General features: G+C 42.8%; 1 protein-coding gene across 3 annotated transcripts in view; it reads right to left on the bottom strand.

Annotated features, from left to right (window-relative positions):
* The window catches only part of YJU2 (YJU2 splicing factor homolog), an 84,183-nt gene that overhangs the window by 33,325 nt on the left and 26,134 nt on the right, over positions 1-24,724 (bottom strand). Inside the window, exon 8 of one of the 3 annotated variants that reach the window (XM_087703342.1) lies at positions 19,988-20,178. The exons of the other annotated variants lie outside the window; for them this stretch is intronic. Coding sequence (XP_087559468.1) covers positions 20,045-20,178 — 134 coding nt within the window. The 3' untranslated portion in view covers positions 19,988-20,044. Of the gene's footprint in view, positions 1-19,987; positions 20,179-24,724 lie in introns of those variants that run through there. 3 annotated transcript variants of the gene reach the window in all.

The raw sequence follows: 24,724 nt of genomic DNA, 5'->3' as shown, positions 1-24,724 counted from the left end.
GGCAGCCCAGTCTCTTCTTGAAAACTTCCAGGGATGAAGCTCCCACAACTTCTGAAGGCAACTTCGAGTCATTAAGATGTTACGTTAATCAGATGGCCATGAAGCAAATCCCATTTCCCCTGTCGACTCTGCTCGTCAGAAGATCGCAAATAGAGATCACGTGATCCCCATTCATGGGGGAACTGTCATAAATACAAGCTGGTTGTCAAGGACTTGTGATCACACGATCTTGGGGACACCGTGATAGTTATAAATATGAGAATTGGTCATGTCGCATTTTTAGTGTCTGTCTATCTATCTATCTATCTATCTATCTATCTATCTATCTATCTATCTATCTATCTATCATCTCTCTCTCTCTCTTCTATCTATAATCATAAGTCGCATTTTTAGTGTCTTTGTAACTTCAAATGTTTGCTAAACAAGTGGTTATAAACCGAGGACTAACTGTATTATAAAGCCCATGTAATCTATATCTATCTATATCTATATCTATATCTATATCTATATCTATATCTATATCTATATCTATATCTATATCTATATCTATATCTATATCTATATCTATATCTATATCTATATCTATATATGTATGTGTCTGTCTGTCTGTCTGTCTGTCTGTCTGTCTGTCTATCTATCTATCTATCTATCTATCTATCTATCTATCTATCTATCTATCTATCTATCTATCATCTAAACATCTGTGTGTGTGTGTGTGTGTGTATGTTCCAGAATAACCCTGGAACACCTCAAGCAATTTCAACCAAACTTGGTACACAGATGACTTACTCTCTGGAAAAAAATACTGTGGGGGGTAAGACACCCGTAACACCCCTCGGGGTGTGTGTTCTGTTAAGATACAGCCTGTTGTGCCTTAAAACGGCTTCTACTGTACTGCTGTAAAAATGGCTTCCGTTGTACAGCGCAGTGGAGTTGCCATAGTAACGGCTTCACAGTACTCCACAAGGGGGATCCCTCTGCTAAGGGGTAAAATCCAACATTAGAAATTACATTTGTTCCGGACATTTCCCCCTATAAATAAATACCTGGGCATCATTGGGTTACCGGCTAGTACATTATATTATTTGAGTGGAGTGATATTTATACAGCATTGCCTAGAGATTACTAACACGCTAATGTGGAGATAACTTAAACCATTAGAGATAAAGAGAAGTCTACGTCAATATTGAGTAAGATTTCTAAGAGGTCAGTTGTTGATAAGCAGCAAACTGTTCTAAATTTTGTATCCAGTGTTAAATGCGGTATTAATAAACAGCATCAAAGCCCATCAAACGATCTGTTTTACAAGAAAGGTCTCTGTCGTAAGCTTCATATTTAATACCAAGATCTTCGTCTTATTTATCGTTTTTGTAGATATTATAGATTACATCAGTTGAATACGAAATAGATAAGCCCTGGGAATGGATAGATTTATCAAACATCTGCCTGAGAGATTAAGAGACAACGAAAGAAAAAGAAGTTCAGAAAATGCCCCAATTAGGAATCAGCGAAGCATCAAATAGTCAGTTTAGAACAGTTTTGGCCCTAAGAGCTAATGAGGAAATTAGATTTGGTGTGGATTTAAGAAAAACTTAATCAAGTTACGAAATCTCTATACTTTCCCCACTAGTTCCAGCCATTCCAGTTAGGCTGGGAGATAGGTAAATGGTTATGTAAATCTTGTCTCATGTTTTTGGCGGGACATCTGTCCCATCTTTTAGGACAATGTGTAAATGGACATCTCAAAGGAACCTTGGGTCACAGCAGCACTTCTCAACTTTTGCAATTCTAAGAGGGGTGGACTTCAACTCCCAGAATTCCCCAGCCAGCATGCTTTAAGATGGATGGACTTCGACTCCCAGAATTTCCCAGCCAGCATGCTTTAATATAGGTTTACCTCAACTCCCAGAATTCCCTGGCCAACATGCTTTAAGATGGAAGGACTTCAACTCCCAGAATTCCCCAGCCAGCATGCTTTAAGATGGATGGACTTCGACTCCCAGAATTTCCCAGCCAGCATGCTTTAATATAGGTTTACCTCAACTCCCAGAATTCCCTGGCCAACATGCTTTAGCATAGATGAATTTCAATTCCCAGAATTCCCTGGCCAGAATGCTTTAAAATGATGGACTTCAACTCCCAGAATTCCCCAGCCAGCATGCTTTAATATAGGTTTACTTCATCTCCCAGAATTCCCTGGCCAACATGCTTTAGGATAGGTGAATTTCAACTCCCAGAATTCCCTGGTCAACATGCTTTAAGATGGATGGACTTCAACTCCCAGAATTCCCCAGCCAGCATGCTTTAATATAGGTTTACTTCAACTCCCAGAATTCCCCAGCCAGCATGCTTTAAATATAGATTTACTTCAACTCCCAGAATTCCCTGGCCAACATGCTTTAAGATGGATGGACTTCGACTCCCAGAATTCCCCAGCCAGCATGCTTTAATATAGGTTTACTTCAACTCCCAGAATTCCCCAGCCAGCATGCTTTAAATATAGGTTTACCTCAACTCCCAGAATTCCCTGGCCAACATGCTTTAAGATGGAAGGACTTCAACTCCCAGAATTCCCCAGCCAGCATGCTTTAAGATGGATGGACTTCGACTCCCAGAATTTCCCAGCCAGCATGCTTTAATATAGGTTTACCTCAATTCCCAGAATTCCCTGGCCAACATGCTTTAGCATAGATGAATTTCAATTCCCAGAATTCCCTGGCCAGAATGCTTTAAAATGATGGACTTCAACTCCCAGAATTCCCCAGCCAGCATGCTTTAATATAGGTTTACTTCATCTCCCAGAATTCCCTGGCCAACATGCTTTAGGATAGGTGAATTTCAACTCCCAGAATTCCCTGGTCAACATGCTTTAAGATGGATGGACTTCAACTCCCAGAATTCCCCAGCCAGCATGCTTTAATATAGGTTTACTTCAACTCCCAGAATTCCCCAGCCAGCATGCTTTAATATAGGTTTACTTCATCTCCCAGAATTCCCTGGCCAACATGCTTTAGGATAGGTGAATTTCAACTCCCAGAATTCCCTGGTCAACATGCTTTAAGATGGATGGACTTCAACTCCCAGAATTCCCCAGCCAGCATGCTTTAATATAGGTTTACTTCAACTCCCAGAATTCCCCAGCCAGCATGCTTTAATATAGGTTTACTTCAACTCCCAGAATTCCCCAGCCAGCATGCTTTAAATATAGATTTACTTCAACTCCCAGAATTCCCTGGCCAACATGCTTTAAGATGGATGGACTTCGACTCCCAGAATTCCCCAGCCAGCATGCTTTAATATAGGTTTACTTCAACTCCCAGAATTCCCCAGCCAGCATGCTTTAAATATAGGTTTACTTCAACTCCCAGAATTCCCTGGCCAACATGCTTTAAGATGGAAGGACTTCGACTCCCAGAATTCCCCAGCCAGCATGCTTTAATATAGGTTTACTTCAACTCCCAGAATTCCCTGGCCAACATGCTTTAAGATGGGTGGACTTCAACTCCCAGAATTCTGGCTGAGGAATTCTGGGAGTTGAAATCTAAACATCGCAAAGTTGCCACGGTTGAGAAAGACTAGAGTCGAAAACACCAAGCAAAGGAAGAGGAGGTTAGGTTTCAAAAAAATCAGGAAGACGCCCCTTCTGATGCCCCTCAGGCGTGTTGTGCGTGTGAACAAGAAACCACCCCACTTTTGGGGGACACCTGAAGGAGCTTCACTCCTGGAGAGGTGCAGCATCCAGCGACAACTGTGTTAAAAGGCCAGTCAGTGTTACTCACATTTTGACCCCAGCTTGAACCGAAAAACTTAATAAGGCTGTGTGTCAGCTCCGGTTGCTAATCACATAAATCTTTTTGCTGCCTCAGCAGCCAGCCTGACACCACCACCACCACCCCCGACATTACAGGGGTTGAGGAAGAACAAGCCATCTCGCCAGAGGACAAAGTGCATTATCTCCAAAGACGGGAGGAATGAGGAAAAATGCGCAGTCATCAACAAGACTTTGTGCCCCAATCTTCATTGCAGCGAAACTGGGCTTAAAAGGCAGTTTAAAAGACATCCCAGCCTTTCAGGAACTTCTAAAAAGGAATTTCGGGCAGAAAAGTGAAGAAGCCATTATTAGGGAGGCCTTTGAAAGAGGGCTCTGGATGAAATGCGAGCCCCATTTACAGTGAAATCAGCTTTTGTATTGTCAGAGGGATAATTTAGGCTTTACACTCGTTGCCCAAAATTAGAAATGAAATCCAGGCAGCTGTGAGGAAAGGAGATATATTTATTCCCCAAAGCAAAAGGGGTTTTGCTTTGGGGAGGGGGGGAGCTGCAGAGAAATGGGGTACAGAGATGTTGTTTTATAGCGGAATTGTCCTGTGTGTGGAAGCACGCATGTGATGATTCTAGGGTGGCATGACTCAACTCCCAGAATCCCCCAATCAGCAGGCTTTAGGATGGGTGGACTTCAACTCCCAGAATCCCCCAATCAGCAGGCTTTAGGATGGGTGGACTTCAACTCCCAGAATCCCCCAATCAGAAGGCTTTAGGATGGGTGGACTTCAATTCCCAGAATCCCCCAATCAGCAGGCTTTAGGATGGGTGGACTTCAACTCCCAGAATCCCCCAATCAGCAGGCTTTAGGATGAGTGGACTTCAACTCCCAGAATTCCCCAGTCAGCAAGCTTTAGGATGGGTGGACTTCAACTCCCAGAATTCCCCAGTGAGCAAGCTTTAGAATGGGTGGACTTCAACTCCCAGAATCCCCCAGTCAGCAAGCTTTAGGATGGGTGGACTTCAACTCCCAGAATCCCCTAATCAGCAAGCTTTAGGATGGGTGGACTTCAACTCCCAGAATCCCCCAGTCAGCAAGCTTTAGAATGGGTGGACTTCAACTCCCAGAATCCCGCTGTCAGCAAGCTTTAGGATGGGTGGACTTCAGTGGTAGGACTCCGTTACTTTTGCAAGCAGTTCGCAAATGTGAGCATGCTCATGTGCGCATAAAGTCACGCATTATATCAGGGCGGGTGGGCAGAGCCTCCAGCACCCACCGCTACTGGTTCGCCTGAACCGGTAAGAACCAGCAGAATACCATCACTGCTGGACTTCAACTCCCAGAATTCCCCAGTCAGCATTATTTAAGATGGGTGGACTTCAACTCCCAGATTTCCCTAGTCAGCAGGCTTTAAGATGGATGGACTTCAACTCCCAGAATTCCCCAGTCAGCCTGCCTTAAGATAGATAGACTTCAACTCCCAGAATTCCCCAGTCAGCATTCTTTATGATGGATGGACTTCAACTCCCAGAATTCCCCAGTCAGCATCCTTTAAGATGGGTGGACTTCAACTCCCAAAATTCCCCAGTCAGCCTGCCTTAAGATAGATAGACTTCAACTCCCAGAATTCCCCATTCAGCAGGCTGGCTGAGGAATTCTGGGAGTTCCACCCATCCCTCCGTGGTTGGGAAGCAGGGCCTTCCTTCCAAACAAATGCTACTAATCAGATCTCTGGAGACGTAATCTCTGGATTAACTATTTGGGGTTCAAATGGCGAGATAGGGAAGGCGGACATCGAGTTGTAATTGGCTGGGCTTATTAAATTTGAAACTGTAATAAAATTTGAAGCGGAAAATCCATCCAGGGCCCTCTCTGATGCACTTCCTTTTAATAAATATTACTAATCGGAGCTCTGGAGACGTCTCCTTTGTATTAACTATTTCCAGTTCAGATTCCCACGGGGGAAATGTGGTTTACGGTTTACAAACTGCAATCCAGGCGTTGGGCTGGTAAAATCGATAAAAGTTTCTATCGCTTAATAAAATTTGCTAGCTGGAAAAACTGCTACATCACTTTTTCTGATTTTCTTTTTTCGGAAAGTACAGTTAGTCCTCGACTTATGACCATAAACGGGCCCAACATTTCGCTTGCTAAGCGAGACAGACGTTAAGTGAGTTTCCCCCTGTTTTGCGACCTCTCTCGCGACAGTTGCTAAGGGAATCATTTGCGGTTGTTAAGTTAATAACATGGCTGCTGAATTTATCTGTACCTGGCCTCATTAAGACTACAATTTGAGCCCCAAATATTTGTTACTAAGCGAGACAGTTGTTAAGCGAGAGTTGCCCTGTTTTACCACTTTTCCTTGCCACAGTTGTTAAGTGGCTCAATCTAGTTGTTAAGTTAGTAACACGTTTGTTAAGTGGATCTGGCTTCCCCAATGACTTTGCTAGTCAGAAGGTCGCAAAAATTATGTGACTCCCGACATTGCGACCGTCATAAAAATGCATCAGTTGCCAACACTCCAATTTTTTATCATGCGACCATGAGGAAGCTGCATGTGAAAATCAGTCATAAATCCCTTTTTTTGAGTGTCAATGTAAGTTGAAACAGTCACTAAATGAACTGTTGTCCAGGATTGTTTTATCTGTCAAAGCTGCAGAGGCAGCTTTGGGGTCAGATTAGATGACCTCCCAGATCCCTTCCAAAACCCTTTAAGGCCTTTCCTTCTATGAAATAATCATATTATTTCAAATAATCATACAGCATTATATATAGATAGTAACAAGAGAATTTCGCAGCCACTTCACAGCTCTCCATCTTTTCTAGATGGTCCTTACGGTTATAAAAATAGGAGCGTTGCAAGAATTTTAATTTCTGGCACATTGTAAAACACGCCCTGTTCCTGTTGGAGTGTCTCCCTGAACAAGTGTCAGCTGAAAAGGCAAGTGTGCTTGCATGCACTTGTGGTACTATGTTCTGGGTGAGTGCACATTTGATACAAGGGCATTGTTTGGGAAAACACACAAAGACACAGTTACACTCACGCATAAGAAAGGATATTTTGCATTTGTTGTACTCTTGATCATTTATTTATTTTTTTAAAAATCTTCACATATAGTTGGCATTATAGCACCCATTGGAGAGATAAACTGAAGGAAGGAAGGAAGGAAGGAAGGAAGGAAGGAAGGAAGGAAGGAAGGAAGGAAGGAAGAAGGGAGGGAGGGAGGGAGGAAAGGAGAGGCAGAAAGATAGAAAGAAAAAGACAGAAAACACAGAAAGAAATAGAGGAAGAAGGAAAAAGAGGAAGAGAGAGAGAAAGAAAGAGATGAGAGAAAAAGAAAACAGTAAAAAGAGAGAAAAAATAGAAAGATAGAGGAAAAGAGACAGAAAGAGAAAGAGAAAGAAGGAAAGAGAAAGATAAAGAGAAGAGAGAAAAAGAAATAGAGAAAGAGAAAGAAAACAAGAAAGGGAAAGAAAGAGAAAGATAGAGAAGACAGGGAAGGAAGGAAGGAAGGAAGGAAGGAAGGAAGAAAGAAAGAAAGAAAGAAAGAAAGAAAGAAAGAAAGAAAGAAAGAAAGAGAAATCACAATAATGTGGTCGTAGCTGCGAGAACTGGTTTGTACGTCACTTCTTCATCACCGTCATAACTTCTAATACAGTTAGTCCACTAGTGAGGCCAAAATTTCTGATGCTAAGCGAGACATTTGTTAAGTGAATTTTACCCCATTTTACAACTTTCTTTTGCCACCAATGTTAAGTGAATCTCTGCACTTCGTAAGTCAGTAATATGGTTGTGAAATGAATCTGGTTTTCCCATCGATTTTGTGGGTCATAAGTACGAATCAGTTGCCAAGTGTCTTTCATGTGCCCACAGGGATTCCTAAGGGTGAAAAACGGTGCCGAAGGGACACACACCATTACTGGGATGGCGATTCCTGCCTGAGCAGAGGGTTGGACTAGAGGACCTTCAAGATCTCTTCCATCTCTGTTATTCTGTAATTTTATTATTCTACTCTCCAAAGCACCTGAGGGCAGGACAAGAAGCAATGGGTGGAAACTAACCAAGGAGAGCAGCAACCTAGAACTAAGGAGAAATTTCCTGACAGTGAAAACAATTAATCGGTGGAACAACTTCACTCTAGAGGTTGTGAATGCTCCAACACTGGAAGATATTTTAAAGAAGATGTTGGATAACCATTTGTCTGAGTGGTGCAGGGTTTCCTGTCTAAGCAGGGGGTTGGACTAGAAGACCTCCAAGGTCCCTTCCAACTTCCATTCTATTCTCTCTTTCTCTTATCCTATCCTATCATTTTCTATTTTATACTATTTTAATTATTGGTGCCGGCCAGTTCCGTTAACAGACTGGGAAGAACGCGGACAAAAATCCATGAAAATGCGTAAAAGCTTCTAATTAAATTAAGCAAGAAATAAAATAAAACGAAAAATAAATAAAAAAACAAGACCCAGCAATAAACGGAATGATTAAATGCTCGAGACTAATTACCGCTTCAACCAACTACTTCGCTAAGGTGCGAGAAGAGAAGAGAGCCATAAAAATAAGAAAATATAAACGGCCAAAAATGCAGATCGAGTTGGCAAATTACATTCTGGGTTTCTAGTCAGGCTGAATAATCATCGTTTTTGTGAGGCTGACTTATTTCGAGCAGAAATTACGAGGGCTCTTGCGAAAGGCGGAAAAGGAGAACGTAGCATCTGGGTGAAAGATTAAATATTAAGGAGACAAAGAAAACGTCAGCCATTTAATGAACGCAACGTGGACGGTGAAAAAGAGAAGAAAAAAGATTTTTTTCCCCTCACTCAGACTCCAGAATAAAGAGAATAAAAGACAAATAAAAGAGGAGATTAATCTTAAGGTAGCAGGCAGTGAGAAATTTGCACCGGATCGCTGGAGATATTTCAAACACGATAACGATCAGAATGATAAAGCAATGCAGGGAGTCCTCGAACTTACGATGGTTCATTTAGTGACCATTCAAAGTTGCAACGGCCCTGAAAAAAGGGGCTTACGACCATTGTTCACACTTACGACCATTACAGCATCTCCACAGTCAGGTGATTTACATACAGATGCTTGACCCCTGATTCGTCTTTATGACGGTCGCAGTGTCTCGGAGGGGGCAATCCCATCTGGCAACCTCCTGACAAGCAACATCAATGAGGGAAGCCGGCTTCACTTAATGACCGGGTGACTAATTTCACCACTTCAGTGATTCCCTTAAGAAAAGTCGTAGAACGGGGCAAAACTCCCTTAACGGATTTCTGACTCAGCTACATAGATTTTTGAGCTCAATTGTGGTCGTAAGTCGAGGACTGTCTGCACAGGGAGTCCTCGACTTACGGCCTACAACGAGTAGCACAATTTCCCTGGCTAAGCAAAGGGCGTTTGTGAAATGAGCTACGTCTGATTGTGTGATCGTTTTTGTTATTAAGTGAATCACGGCTGTTGTTAAGTGGATCGTGTTGTTGTAAAGTGAATCCGGCGCTGGGAAGGTATCAAACAGGGACCACGTGACCCCAGGATGCTGCGACTGTCATAAATACAAGGCAGTTGGCAAGGGCCCAAATTTTGATCACATTGCCATGGGAACGGTTCTTTTCGGTGCCGTTGTAATGTTGAAACGGACGCTAAACAAATGGCTATTAAGTTGAGGACTATCGGTAGTGAAATATGGCTTGAAAGAGCAAAGGAAAAATGATTAGGGAGACCACCGATTTGAGTGAAGAACTCAGGACTTCATGTGACAGGTAGTTCCCCTGGCTAAGAAGACACAGAAGTGTCTTCTCAAAGCAGGTTTGGATTAATAGATTAAACGCCAAGTATTGTTTGAATAATTTTATAGTTGTGGTGTTGTAATAGAAGAACTCTGTTAAAGGCAGTCCTCAACATACAACCGTTCATTTAGTGATGGTTCAAAGTTACAACGGAACTGCAAAAAAGGGACTTATGGCCATTTTTCACACTTATGCCCGTGGCAGCGTCCATACATGGCACCAAGATCAAAATTGAAAGGCTTCACAATTGGCTCATAGTTATGACGGTCGTAGTGTCCCGGGGTCATGTGATCACTTGCGACAAGCAAAGTCAGTGGGGAAGCCAGACTTATGACCATTTTTCACACTTATGCCCATTGCAACGTCCCCATGGTCATGTGATCCAAGTTTGGACGCTTGACAGCTGACTCATAGTTATGACAGTCGCAGTCTTCCAGAGTCAGGGGATTCCCCTTTTGCGACCTTCTGACAAGCCAAGTCAACGTGGGGGGGGAGCCCGATTCACTTAACAACTGGGTTACTAACTTACCAACTGCAGTGATTCACTTAATAACGGGGACAAGAAAGGGGGTAAAATAGGGCAAAATTCTCTGTCTTGCTTAGCAATGGACATTTGGGGCTCAATTGTGGTCGTAAGGTGAGGACACGGCCTCAGAAATGAAAAATGGCAGACTTATTCAAAATAAAAACAGGGAAAAGTCACACTTTATTGTGGGTTTTTTTTGTACCGAATGCAAAATGCAAACTTCATACATAGAATCACTGGATTAGAGCTGGCAGTGACTGATCACGGATGGGATATGGAGTCGCAGTGCAAAATTCAATGAAAGCGTCAGCCGAAATGCACGGCTGCAGCAAAAATAAATAAATAAATGCAGAACCTTCGGGTAGAATTATTAGGAAGGGAATTAAAGATGAAATTGCCAATATCGTTAGGGCTGGATATCCATCTGAAGGAAAAATACTTTCAGAGCGATCTGCCCAGAGCTTGAAAAAATGCTTCTTAGGGCTGGGAAAGCATGCAAAAAAATAAAATGAAAATAAAATACAAAATAAATAAATATCGACTGAAATAAAAAAATGAAACAAAATAATAAAAACAAAATAATAAAAATGAAATAAAATATAAAGTAAAATAATAACAAGGAAAACAAATGAAAATGAAATATAAAATAAATAAATATAAAATAAAATCAAAAGTGAAATAAAATAATAAAAATAAAATAATGAAAATGAAATGAAATATAAAATAAAATAATAAAATGAAAACAAATATAAAATAAAATCAAAAATGACATAAAATAATAAAAATAAAATCAAAAATGAAATAAAATAATAAAAATAAAATAATGAAAATGAAATGAAATATAAAGTAAAATAATAAAAAGGAAAAAAATGAAAATAAAATATAAAATAAATAAATAAAAAATAAAATAAAAAATGAAATAAAATAATAAAAATAAAATAAAAAATGAAATAAAATAATAAAAATAATGAAAATGAAATAAAATATAAAATAAAATAATAAAATGAAAACAAATATAAAATAAAATCAAAAATGAAATAAAACAATAGAAATAAAATCAAAAATGAAATAAAATAATAAAAATAAAATCAAAAATGAAATAAAATAATAAAATGAAAACAAATGAAAAATATAAAATAAATAAATATAAAATAAAATCAAAAATGAAATAAAATAATAAAAATAAGATAAAATGTAAAATAAAATAAATCAAATCAAAGGCAGTGCTCAACTTACAACAGTTCACTTAGTGACCGTTTAAACTTACGACGACACTGAAAAAGGGACTTATGACTGTTTTTCACATACCTCCTTTCCAAGCGTTCCCATGATTACATCATCAAAATTGAGACACTTGGCAACCGACTCAGATTTATGACCGTCGCAGCATCCCAAGGTCATGTGATCCCCATTTTGTGACCTTCCGACAAGGGAAGTCAAGGGGGAAAGCAGATTCACTTAACAACCGAATCACTAACTTATCAACTGCAGTGATTCACTTAACAACTGATGCAAGAAACGCCATAAAATAGGACAAAGCTCACTTAACAATTGTCTCATTTAACAAGAGAAATTTTGGGCTGAATTGTGGTTGTTAAGTTGAGGACTACCTGTAATAAAATAAAATAAAATAAAACAGAATAGAATAGAGTGGAATGGAATGGAATAGAAAGAGAGAGAGAGAGAGAGAGAGAGAAGGGAAAAGAATAGAATAGAATAGCTTTTTGTTTGAGTTTAAGCAAAACAATTAGGGAACAGAGGAGATTTAAAAAATCTGGATTTTTTCCTCCCTGTTGGAGCAAAGAAGAAAGACCCGATTGAAGTATAGGGAAAAAAAATCATGCAAGGTATAAAAAGAAAGTGGATAAAGAGATTTCCTTGCCCTCTGCATTGATTTAGAACTGAAAGAATCAAAGCTTTGAAGCCGATTGAAGAGTTAAATTATGGAATTTGCTGTCAGCCGGGAGCTGCCATCAATCGTTTCATGCTTCAAGAGAGCAGTGGACAAATGCTTGCTTATCCCCGCTTTAGAATTTAGATGGTGGCTTAGAGTAGAATAGAGCTGGAAGGGACCTTGGAGGTCTTCTAGTCCAGCCCCCTGCAAGAGAACCCATACATCATTTCAACTATCAAGCGGCTGTCCAGTCTCTTCTTAAAAACCTCCAGTGACGGAGCAGCCACAACTTCTGGAGGCAGGCAGTTCCACTGGTTAATTGTCCTTACTGTTAGGAAGCTTCTCCTTAATTCCAGGTTCCTTCTCTCCTTGATTGAATTATTTAAAATAAAATTACTTTAGTTAAAGTAAAATGATATAATAATTGGACATTATTACTACATTATTATATTATTACAATATATATTACTATATATATAGATGATAGATAGATAGATAGATAGATAGATAGATAGATAGATAGATAGATAGATAGATAGATGGATGGATGGATGGATGGATGGATGGATGGATGGATGGATGGATGGATGGATGGATGATAGATATAGATAGATAGATAGATAGATAGATAGATAGATAGATAGATAGATAGATAGATAGATAGATAGATAGATAGATAGATAGATATAGATATAGATATTGTATTTGTGCTGATAAATAAATAAAGGGAGACTAGTATAGATCTTTTTCAAGCTATTTAGCTCTGGGATTAGAACCTGTGCTAGCTGATGAGAGCTAAATAGCTTGAAATAGATCTATACTAGTCTCCCTTTATTTATTTATCAGCACAAATACAACACAAATATAACAAAGGCAACAGTAAAAATATTGGGTTTCTGTCGTGATGGACTCTTGTGACGAGCTGATTGATGGATAATGGAGGCAGTTAGCTTCCTCCCATAATTGGGGCTTACCAGGGGTTGTCACACTAAAGATAGATAGATAGATAGATAGATAGATAGATAGATAGATAGATAGATAGATAGAGATAGAGATAGATAGAGATAGATAGATAGATAGATAGATAGAGATAGATAGATAGATAGAGATAGATAGATAGATATAGATAGATATAGAGATGAGAAAGAGAGAGTGAGAGTGAGAGAGTGAGAGAGAGAGGGAGAGAAATGAGTGATTGCATCGATCACAAAATGTCCATCTCAAGTAGATGGATGGGAGGCTGGAAAATTCATTGTGTTGTGGAGAATATTCTTTTTTCTCCAGCTTCCGGAAACTCGGCAAAGTGGCAATTTAGAATCAGAATCAGCTGAAAGGGATCTTGGAGGTCTTCTAGTCCAGCCCCCCCAGAAGAAGTAGAACCTATACCACTTCAGACAAATGGCTGTCCAGTCTCTTCTTGAAAACCTCCAGTGATGAAGAAGCCGCCACAACGTCTGGTGGCCAGCTGTTCCACCGATTCATTCTCCTCGCTGTTAGGAAGTTTCTCCTTCATTCCAGGTTGCTTCTCGCCTTGGTTAGTTTCCATCCGTTGCTTCTTGTCCTGCTTTTCAGGTGATTTGGAAAATTAATTCACCCCCTCTTCTTTGTGGCAGCCCCTGAGATATCGGAAGACTGCTATCATGTCTCCCCTGGTCCTTCTTTTCTCTAGACTAACCAAATCCTGCAGCCGTTCTTCATGTGTTTTAAGTTTCCAGGCCTTTAATCATTTTAATTGCCCTTGTTCGCACTTTTGTTTTGCAAAGTCTCAACATCTTTTTTGAAATGTGGGGACCAACACTGGATGCAGTTATTCCAGGGGTGGCTTTGCTAAGGTTTTCTAAAGCAGCACGGAAATTTCGTGTGATTTTGATTCTCTGTTTATACAACCAGGGATCGTATTGGCTTTTGGGGCGGCTGCCGCACACAGCTGGCTCATGTTTAAGGGATCGGTCGGCTAGGACTCCAAGGTGCCTCTCACAGTGACTGTGTCGGTTCCACCACAAAACCGCGTTTGACTAAACCGTGCTCGCCAAAACCGCGTAGCTGACGTCCTCAACAGCACGACAATAGTGCGGAGACAGAAGCACGTTGTAAACGCTAAACCTAAAATTAATCCCTAAACCTAAACCTAACCCCCCTAAACCTAACCCTAAACCTAACCCTAACCCTTAACCTAACCCTTAACCTAACCCTAAACCTAACCCTTAACCTAACCCTTAACCTAACCCTTAACCTAACCCTAAACCTAACCCTTAACCTAACCCTAAACCTAACCCTTAACCTAACCCTAAACCTAACCCTTAACCTAACCCTAAACCTAATCCTAAACCTAACCCTTAACCTAACCCTAAACCTAACCCTAAACCTAACCCTTATCCTAACCCTAAACCTAATCCTAAACCTAACCCTTAACCTAATCCTAAACCTAACCCTAAACCTAACCCTAAACCTAACCCTTAACCTAACCCTAACCCTAATCCTAACCCTTAGCCTAACCCTAAACCTAACCCCAACCCTTAACCTAACCCTAAAGCTAACCCTAAAGCTAACCCTACAGCTAACCCTTACCTTAAGTTGAATCGGCTTGCTTTCGAAGCGCTATTTAAAGCGCCCTTCTTTCTCCGCGCTGGCTGTTGTCGCCCTGTTGATGACATCAGCGACGCGGTTTAATCGGGCACGGCTTAGTCGAGCGCGGTTTTGTCGTGCTACGGACTGTGTCAGGCCTGCAGTGGTTCCTTTAAGAATCTTAGGCCTGCCACACTCGTATTAAGGGGAGGGGATTTAGCAAAGGGTAGAATGTGTTGTTTTCAAAATAAGAAATTATTTCCTAGAAGCTCAAGGTCATCTTTTGTCTTCCAAACCTGAACTGTTTAACTGTTTATTAAATTTATAGGCCGCCCAATCCCGGAGGACTCCGGGCGGCTTACAGAAACAGAAATTAAGAGAAATTAAAAACAGATAAAACACGACAAATTTAAAAAGACACAACATGTACCCAATCTAAGCGGGGATGGACCTCAATCCAGAGGTCAACAGCCCCAGGCCTGCCGGAATAGCCAGGTCTTAATAGCTTTTCGGAAGGCCATGAGAGTGGGTAGGGTCCGGATCTCTGGGGGTAGCTCGTTCCATAGGGCCGGAGCAGCAACAGAGAAGGCCCTACTCCGAGGCGTCACAAGCTGGCATTGTCCAGCTGATGGCACCTGGAGAAGGCCCATCCTGGATGGAAATAGTTAGGCGTAGACGCCAGTGTGGAAGAAGAAGATTGGACCATGGGATGGACTGTGGGTGTGGGGGCAAGATCATGAACTTTTCACTGGGTGGGATTCTGATGTAACTTCCAGAGTCGGAATCGCATAGCACTATGCCAACATGCCTGCTTTATTAAATTGGAACTTTAATCATAGTTTTGGCTTCGACTCTGATTTAATTTTACATGGTATTTGGAACGCTTACAGACTGTTTTTGAGCCAGGTTTTGCCTATTGTGTCCTTGTGCCTTTGGGGGGGGGTGTGTTTCTCCAACAGTTACAATTTATATTTGTAAATTGTAGTTATGTTGAAAGAAAAAAAAATTACAATACTATTTTTGCGTTGTATGAAAATTTTTGTTGCTCCGTATAAAATTTTTAATCAACCCGCCCATGCCCCTGGTCAAAGGTGTCCCTCTTTACCAATCTGGTCACCTTATTTTAAACGCCACCAGTGAAGAGAAACAGTCTTCTGGATAGTCACCATTCCAACATGCTGTCCGTGAGAAAATTTTTGGTGGTTCGCAGAAAAATTATTTACATTTTTTAATATTGCATTAAATCAGGGATCCTCAAACTACGGCCCCTGGGATGGATACGTGCAATGAACGCTTGTGTTGCTGCAGAGAGTCTCCCCCTTCGGGGTCTTTTTGTACAGGTTGGAGGGGGGCAGAAATTCCGGCTCGGGGTCTGCTTCAGCCTCCTGGTGGGGGCCTTTGGGCGAAGGCTGGAGGGAAGCACGGATGGTGGTAAAGAGCCAGAGGGCCTCGTTCCAGTGGGACAGCATCATGGGCTGGAACTGGCTGACCATCTCAGCCCACTGAGCCTCCAGGCGCCAGTACCTGGCCTTGCACTCCCTCAGGTCTTCCCTCTGCTTGGAAAACCCATGCTCCTAGTCCTCAGTGAAGTGTTTCTGCTGAGCCTCCTTCTCGGTCCGATCCAATTTGAACTGAGCTGTTTTCCCAACTCTTTCTCGTAGCGGCTGCTTAGCTCCAGCAACTGCTTCCTGTTGGGGCCCTAAGGAGCCCGGGCAGGCAGAGGAGGAGGGGCGAATAGAGGCCGGCGAGGCACCTCTCATGAGTGACATCAAGTTGGCCACACCCACCATCGCATGACCACCTAGCCACGCCCACCCAGCTGGTCATTAGGCAGGTCATATTAGCGATCCGCGGGATTTAAAATTATGAATTTAGTGGTCCCTGAGGTCCCGAAAGGTTGGTGACTCCTGGACTAGATGACCTCTGAGGCCCCTTCCTATGATTCTATGCTAAAGCGTTAACTGGAGACATCGAGCTTTATAAAGCAAGAAACCAATCTTACTAGTTAAATAAGGTGAGATTGACTGAATCGCTGCTTGGATTAGGTAGGAGAATTCTTGTTATATTGAGGTTTTTTTTTTACAATAAAGCTTGAATATGTTTCTGCTTGGTGAGTATTGAACACGCAGTGAGATATTTGAGGATTTGGGCTAAATTATAGATGCCGGCACTTGAGTGGCTCTTAAGGGGAAGCAAATCATCTCTTCTGGATTTGCTTGGGAATTCGGCTTCAAATAAAACTGAAGAGATGGGCAGGGTGGAGATTATTCTTAAATCCGATCATTATATCACTTTGTCGGGTTATATCAAGGCAAGACTGACAGAAGATACAGGAATGGTCTATTTAGCAATGACTGCAGAGAAAACCATTCATTTTCCAAGGGGGAAAATGAGGAAGAAAAACACTCACCGGGCAAGGCTTCCAAAACCCATAGAAAATTAGATTTTATATTCAAATATATCATTGCATAATTTAAATAAGGGAGAATGAGACTTCTCCCTTCGTTGGGCAGACGGCTTTTTGTCTTTATTTTTTTAATGGTTTTCTAATTCACCTTTGGCCAGGAAGACTGTAAAAAAGCGGGGAAATGTACTGAAGAAACGTCTTACTTAACAGCAGAAATGTGAGGCTCAGCTGTGGTCATAAGTCAAGGCATACCGGTAATCAGTGGACCGGCGTTCCTTCAGAATTTGTCGGCGCTTAAAAATGGGAGGTTTTTAAGAAGAGATTAGACCACCCCTTGTCTGGAACGGTGTAGGGTCTCCTGCTTGAGCAGGGGGCTGGACTAGAAGACCTCCAAGGTCCCTTCTATTATTCTGTTATTTGTCTAGAATGGGATATGTCCGTGATGGCGAATGTATGGCACACGTGCCGGAAGTGGCATGACAGAGGCCTCCGTGGGCACGCATACCGTCGCCAGTTGCTCTTTGCGGGTGCTGGGGCCCCGGAAAACGGCCTGAAAAATGGCCAAAAAGAAGGGCATTTCCTGGGCCATTTCTGGGGTGGTTTTCAGACCATTTTTGGGACCATTTTCAGGTGGTTTTCAGGCCATTTTCAGGGTGTTTTTCGGGCCATTTTCGGCTGTTTTCCAGGAGAAAAACGAACCGAAAAAATGGCCTGAAAACAGCCCCCAAAACAGCCTGAACATGCCCCCCCCAAACTGGCATGCATGTGCCAGCCAGCTGGTCTTCGGGTTTCTGCTTCTCCGGCGCACGCATATGCACACGCATGCACGCATGTTCCAGTTTCGGCACTCGGTGCTGAAATGCTTCTCCATCACTTGTATAGGTGCTGCTCGAGCAGGGGGCTGGACTAGAAGACCTCCAAGATCTCTTCCCACTCTATTATTCTGTTGTTTATCTAGAATGGTAGAGGGTCTCCTGTTTGACCAAGGGGCTGGACTAGAAGACCTCCAAGATCTCTTCCCACTCGATTATTCTGTTATTTATCTAGAATGGTAGAGGGTCTCCTGCTTGAGCAGGGGGCTGGACTAGAAGACCTCCAAGATCCCTTCCAACTCCGTTATTCTCTTATTCAGGTTTGCGGTATTGTACGAATGCCATCAATGAGTCCTTGGGGGTTTTGGGGTGTGTGCGTGTGTGTTTCTGAACAGCTCCGGACCCATCCCGAAATCCTCTCTCCTGCCCCATTCGCCCCTTCCTCACTTATTCCTTCAAGAAGTCTTTTTATCCTGCTAGGTTGAAAAATCTGTGCCCATCGCTTGCAAGATAAAATAATAATAATAATAAAGCAATGCAAAAATAGAACTTGGCTCGTGCGCCTGTCAAGCCTCCTTCCGCGACAGCTTCTTTGCCAAGCTGGTCTTTTTTGGCGGTAGACAGGAAAGGAGGGAGGGAGGGGGCGTCTTTATTAATGGCCTTACAGGGAGGGGGGAGTCCCCCACGTCCCTCCCTGTCTTGGCGATGAGTTATGGCTGCAGCCAGCAAACCGTAACGCCGGCAGATGAATCTCCATTAAGCAAGACAAGAGTGGGTGGGCGCAGAAGGGGGGAGGGCTCAGCTGCCAGCTCCTGGGGGCTGCGGCAGCCCTCTTTGTCTTTTGGCACGGCTGGAGGTCACCGGGTAACCGAGACATCTATCATGCGCCCTCGGCCTGGCACCAAACGAAGCGTGCAGGAGAGATATCCTGTCCCTGATTTTTTTTCCATCATAAAATATATATATATATACAAGGGATGCTTTTCAATTGAGCAGCATCAGCAGCCAAGCACCTTCCTTCCTGAGGTAACAGAAAAAAGCAAGGATCCGGGCATGGCAGTCATCAGGGGCCTCGGAGGCTGGTAGGGGCTGGGGAGGGAACTCAGAGGCCATCCAGACCAACCCCGAGGGAAGCCCCGAGCAATGGCTTGGCAAGCAAATGCTGGCGGCGGTTCTCGTTGAGCTGGGTTTAACAGACAGATGAACAGAGTTGGAAGGGGCCTTGCAGGTCATCTAGTCCAACCCCCTGCCCAAGCGGGAGACCTTGCGCCATTTCAGACAGATTCCAATCCAGTCTCTTCTTGAAAGCCTCCAGGGATGAAGCTCCCACAACTTCTGAAGGCAACGTCTGTTCCACGGGTTGATTGTTCTGTCAGGAAATTCCTCCTCATTTCTAGGTTGAATCTCTCCTGGTTCAGTTTCCATCCCTTATTCCTCATCTGGCCTTCGGGTGCCTTGGAAAATAGCTTGTCCTTTTCCCCTCTGTGACAGCTCTTCAAATATTGGAAGACTGCTATCCTGTCTCCCCTGGTCCTTCTCTTCACTAGACTAGCCATGCCCAGATACAAATGAACAGAACTGGAAGGGACCTTGTAGGTCATCTAGTCCAACCCCCTGCCCAGGCAGGAGACCCTACGCCATTTCTGATAGGTGACAGTCCAATCTCTTCTTGAAAGCTTCCAATGATAAAGCTGCAAAAACTTCCAAAGGCAACTTGTCTTCCACTGTTTGATCATTCTGTCAGGAAATTCCTCCTTATTTCCAGGTTGAATCTCTTCTGGATCCATTTTCATCTATCGTTTCTTGTCTGGCCTTCAGGTACTTTGGAGAACAGCTTGACACCCCCCCCCCTCCTCTCTGTGGCAGCCCCTGAGATATTGGAAGATTGCTATCATGCCCCCCCCCCCCCCCCGTCCTTCTCTTCACTAGACTAGCCAGGCCCAGTTCCTGCAACCGTTCATCATATGTTTTAGCCTCCATTCCCCTCAACATCTTTGTTGGATTGCGGAGGTTGGAGATCCAGAGCAAGGTGTGGAACAACTAGGCAGGGAGAGTTAGGCGGTTGTGGGAACCCAGGATTTCTGAAAACTCCCGAGTTTGGCCATGATGGGAAGGTTAATTTTTTTATTTGAATGGAAGGACACGAATGGTCCCAGACACCAGGAAGGTTCTCCCTGTGCCTCTGGCCCAGGACAGCCACCGGTGAAATCATCAACGCTGTTGCGTGTTTTTCGTCCTTATTTATTTACTCATTTGCACGCTTGTGTTGTTTCCTTAATGACACTTAGCTTCTGGTAAGCCTCTTTAAGGAGACGCCATTCCGGAGCAATGGACATTGGATTGTTATTGTTGCCGTTTCAGATTCCTGCTTTCTCAAGTGGTTGAATGTTTTAATAGAAGGTTCTTCCACTAGAAATGCTCCAATGAATGAAGAAAAGGAACAGAGGAAAGAGAGACAAAAGGAGGGAGGAAGGAAGACAAAAGAGGAAGGAGGGAAGAAAAAAAATAAGAGGGAGAAAGGAGAAGGGAAGGAAGACAAAAGGGGGAGGGAGGGGGAGAAGAAAAATGGAGGGAGGAAAGAAGGGGAAGGGAGGAAGAGAGAAAAAGAAGGAGGGAGGAAAAAGAGGAAGAAAAAGGGAGGGAGGAAAGAAGGAAGGAGAAGGGAGGGGAGGGAAGGGAGGAAAAAAGAGGAAGAAAAAAGGGAGACAGAGGAAAGAAGGAAGGAGAAGGGAAGGAAGAAGGAAGACAAAGGGGGGAGGGAGGGAGGGAGGGGGAAAAAGAAAAATGGAGGAAGGGACGAAAGAAGGGGAAGGGAGGAAGAGAGGAAAAGGGGGAGGGAGGAAAAAGAGGAAGAAAAAGGGAGGGAGGGAAGAAGGGAGGAGAAGAGAAGGAAGGGAGGAAAAAAGAGGAAGAAAAAAGGGAGACAGAGGAAAAAAGGCAAAGGGAAGGAAGGATGGAAGGGAGGAAAAGAAGAAGGAAAAAGGAAGAAAAAGAGAGGGATGGAGGAAGGAAGGAGATGGGAGAAAGGAAGGAAGTTAGGTTGCAGCCAGTGTCTCTCAGCTTTGAAGGTGGACTCCAACTCCCAGCATTCCCAGCCAGCAGGCTTTCAGGTTGAACCGTGAGGCTGCTTTTTAGATGGGATCGAACCCAGAGACCTGGACTTCACCCAGAGGACTTTGCCTGCTTCAAGGATCACAATAACTGAGGGTTGAGTTTGTCCAAATACGCTGGACCGCCGTTGATCCAAACCAGCCTGGCTGGCCCAAAGCACTGAACCCCGCAGAGCCGAGAGGAAGCCTCACTGGGGTTCGCTGCTGGGCTGGGTGCCTGCTGGGTTTGCCATTAACCTTAGGGCAGCCAGCTCTCTGAACGCAGCTCCCTCCTGCCTCTGCCTCCCCCCCCCCCCAGGGCCCAGCTGTCATCCTGGCTGGGTGACTGATGCTGGAGGGGGGGGATTTGATGGAACACCTTTTCTAGCCCTGGGGCTGCAAGGCCCTTTTCCCCCCCTTTCTTTTCCATTTCAAGACTGCCCCTCCCTCCCCATAACATTCCCCCCAACTTCAGTTCCTGCTGACTCCAATGTCTGTCTCTCTTTCTCATCTACCTATCTACCTTCTATCAACACCTTATCATCTACCCTCTCTCTAAATCTACCTATCTATCTCATATCTGTCTCTATTTATTTCTCACCTACCCACCTACCTATATCTCTATTTCTCTCATCTTTGCCTCTATTTTTCTCATCTACCTACCTACCTATATCTCTATTTCTCTTTATCTATCTCTATTTTTCTCTCATCTACATACCTCTCTATTTATCTTTCATCTATCTCATATCTGTCTCTATTTTTCTCACCTACCTACCATATATATATATATATATGTGTGTGTGTGTGTGTGTGTGTGTGTATATATATAGCACAAATAAAAAAACACAAATATAACAAAGGCAACAGTAAAAATATTGGGTTTCTGTTGTGATGGACTCTTGTGACGAGCCGATTGACAGATGATGGAAGCAGTTAGCTTCCTCCCATAATTGGGGCTTACCAGGGGTTGTAAAAATCTAATATATATGTTGTATTTGTGCTGATAAATAAAGGGATAAATATTTGGACATACCAGGGGTTGTAACTCTAAATACACACACACACACACACACACACACATCTTTTTCTCCCATCTACCTACCCACCTACCTATAGCTCTATTTATCTCATCTCTCTCATATTTGTCTCTATTTTTCTCTTATCTACCTACCTACCTACCTCTCTATTTATCTCTCATTTATCTAGCTACTTATCTCATGTCTCTTTTTCTCTCATCTACCTACCTATCTACATCTCTATTTATCTCATTTCTCTCTCATATCTGTCCCTATTTTTCTCACCTACCTTATATCTCTATTTATCTATCTCTATTTATTTTTCTATCTCATCTACCTACCTATCTCTATTTACCTCTCATCTATCTCATATCTGTCTCTCTTTATTTTTCTCTCATCTACCTACCTACCTCATATCTATTTTTCTCTACCAACCTATATCTATTTATCTCCTCTCTCTATCTCATATCTATTTATTTCTCTCATCTACCTACCTGTCTGCCTGCCTATCTAATGTCTGTCTCGATTTCTCTCATCTACCCTACCTACCTACCTATATCTCTATTTATCATCTATCTCTCATATCTGTCTCTATTTATTTCTCTCTCATCTACCAATCTCTATTTAGCTCAAATCTGTTTATCTAATCTCTCATCTGTATTTATTTCTCTCCCTTTCATCTATCTACCTGTCTATCTCTATCTATCCATCTATCATCTAGTTGACATCTATCATCTATCAATATCTAATCTATATATTTACCATCCTCCTATTGTTCCTTCTTTCTCAATTCCTTTCTTCCCTCCCTTCTCCTTCCTTATTCTCCCTCCCTTCTTCCCTTCTCCTTTCTTTCCTCCCTCCTTCTCCTTCGTTCCTTCCCTCACTCCTTCATTTCCTTCTCCTTCTTCTCTCCCTCTGTCAAACAATCTCTCTCTCTTATATATTATGCTCACACCTTACCCAAATGCAAATCCAACACCCATCATCATCCCCAACCATATCTCATAGTTCAGATCCACAACAGAACCTCTTGAGGCCTTCTGATGGAAGCCTGGTCAGAGGTGGGCTTAACTCCACTGTGGATTTTCTCATTCTCTTTCTTTCCCTCCCCGTTTCTTTCTCTGTCCTTCCCTCCTTCTCCCCCCCCCAATCCTTCGCTCTCTTTCTCTCCCTCCCTCCCTGGATAATGTCTTTTCTTCCTCCGCATCCTTTTCCTCTCCCTGTCTTTTCTCCCTTTCTCTCCCCCTCCTTCCCTCCTTCTCTCTCTCCCTCTCTCTCTCTCTGCTGGATAATGTCTTTTCCTTTCTTACCTGCCCCTTACCCAGCATTGATTTCTCAGTGCGGTTTTATGGCTGTTTTTTTATCAGGCAGTTTCTCTTTCTTCCCCCTTCGGCTGACAGGATTTTTCCAAAGGGGTTCTGTAAAACCAGTTGTTTCATTACGTCAGTTTTTATGTACGGCGTCCTGGGAATTTGATTTGGAAGGCGGCGTGATATATTATTTAAAAAGCACACATTTCTGATCCCGTCTTGCCTTTCTGGGGGGGAGAAAAAATCAGCCATGGGATACAGACTGATGTGAAATGGCTGCCTGCATCACAAATTTCTTTTCCTGCAGAAGTCCGGAGGTTTCGACTGGAAATTTCATTTATTTTGGCTGGGTTTTCTCTCCCTCAAAGCCATCTTTTATTCCAACATTCGAGATGGCTTCGGTCGTAATAAACAAGAGTGGGATACATAATAATGTTAATGCAAAGAAAAATTTAAAAATCTAAAATAACATTTAGAGCTGGTCCTTGACTTACGACCATTTGTTCAACGGCCATTTGAAATTATGGCGACACTGAAAAAGGTGACTTACGACCGGTCCTCACACTTACAACATCCCGCAGTCATATAAACAAAATCCAGGTGCTTGGCAACTGGTATATAATGATACTCCTCGACTTATGACCAAAAATGAGCCCAAAATGCCTGTTACTAAAGGAGGCATTTTGTCGAGTTGAGTTTTTACCCCATTTTACGATTATTCTTGCCACCCATGTTACGTGAATCACTGCATTTCTTAAGTTAGTAACACGGTCGTTAAGTGAATCGGACTTCCCCATGGACTTTCCTGGTTAGGAGGTCTCAAAAAGGGATCATGTGGCCATCACCATCCTCTCCCCCCCCCCCCAGGACACGGCAACCGTCATAAATATAAGTCTGTTGCCAAGCGGCCAAATGTGACCCTGGGGAGGCTACAATGGAAATGTGAAAAACAGCCATAAGTTACATTTTTTCAGTCCCGTTGTAATTTTGAATGGTCACTGAATGAACCGTTGTAAGTCAAGGACTACCTGTAAGTGTCCTGTTAGGAAGTTTCCCCTTAATTCCAGGTTGCTTCTTTCCTTGATTAGTTTCCATCCATTGTTTCTTGTCTTCTCCTCACTCCTTCATCTCCTTCCCTTCCCCTCCCCTTCTCCCCCTTTTCTTCTTCTTCTTCTCCTTCTTCTCCTCCTCCACTCTTCTTCTCCTCCTCCTTCTCTTCTCCTTCTCTCTTCCTCTTCTTTTCTTCTTCTCCTCCTCCTTCTCCTTCTCTTCTTCTCCTCTCCTCTTCTTCTCTTCCTCTTCTTCTTCTTTTCTTCTTATCTTCCTCCTCCTCTTCCTCCTCCTCCTCCTCTCCTTCTTCTGGTCCTTGCTCATCTCAACCACCATCTATTTATTTATATTTATATTTTCGAGTTTCGAGTTTCAAATTTCATTTTATTTATATGCCGCCCTATTCCCAACGGGACTCAGGGCGGCGCACAAACCCAAGGAGGGGAAGGGAAACACAAAAACTACACAAAAAATACAGGGCATGTAAAACAACCAACAG

Source organism: Thamnophis sirtalis, unplaced genomic scaffold, assembly GCF_051295495.1.
Source record: "Thamnophis sirtalis isolate CommonGarterSnake01/CBP01778 unplaced genomic scaffold, rThaSir2_p1.2 scaffold_1, whole genome shotgun sequence".
NCBI lineage: Eukaryota > Metazoa > Chordata > Lepidosauria > Squamata > Natricidae > Thamnophis > Thamnophis sirtalis.
This window is presented reverse-complemented; position numbering and strand designations above follow the sequence as displayed.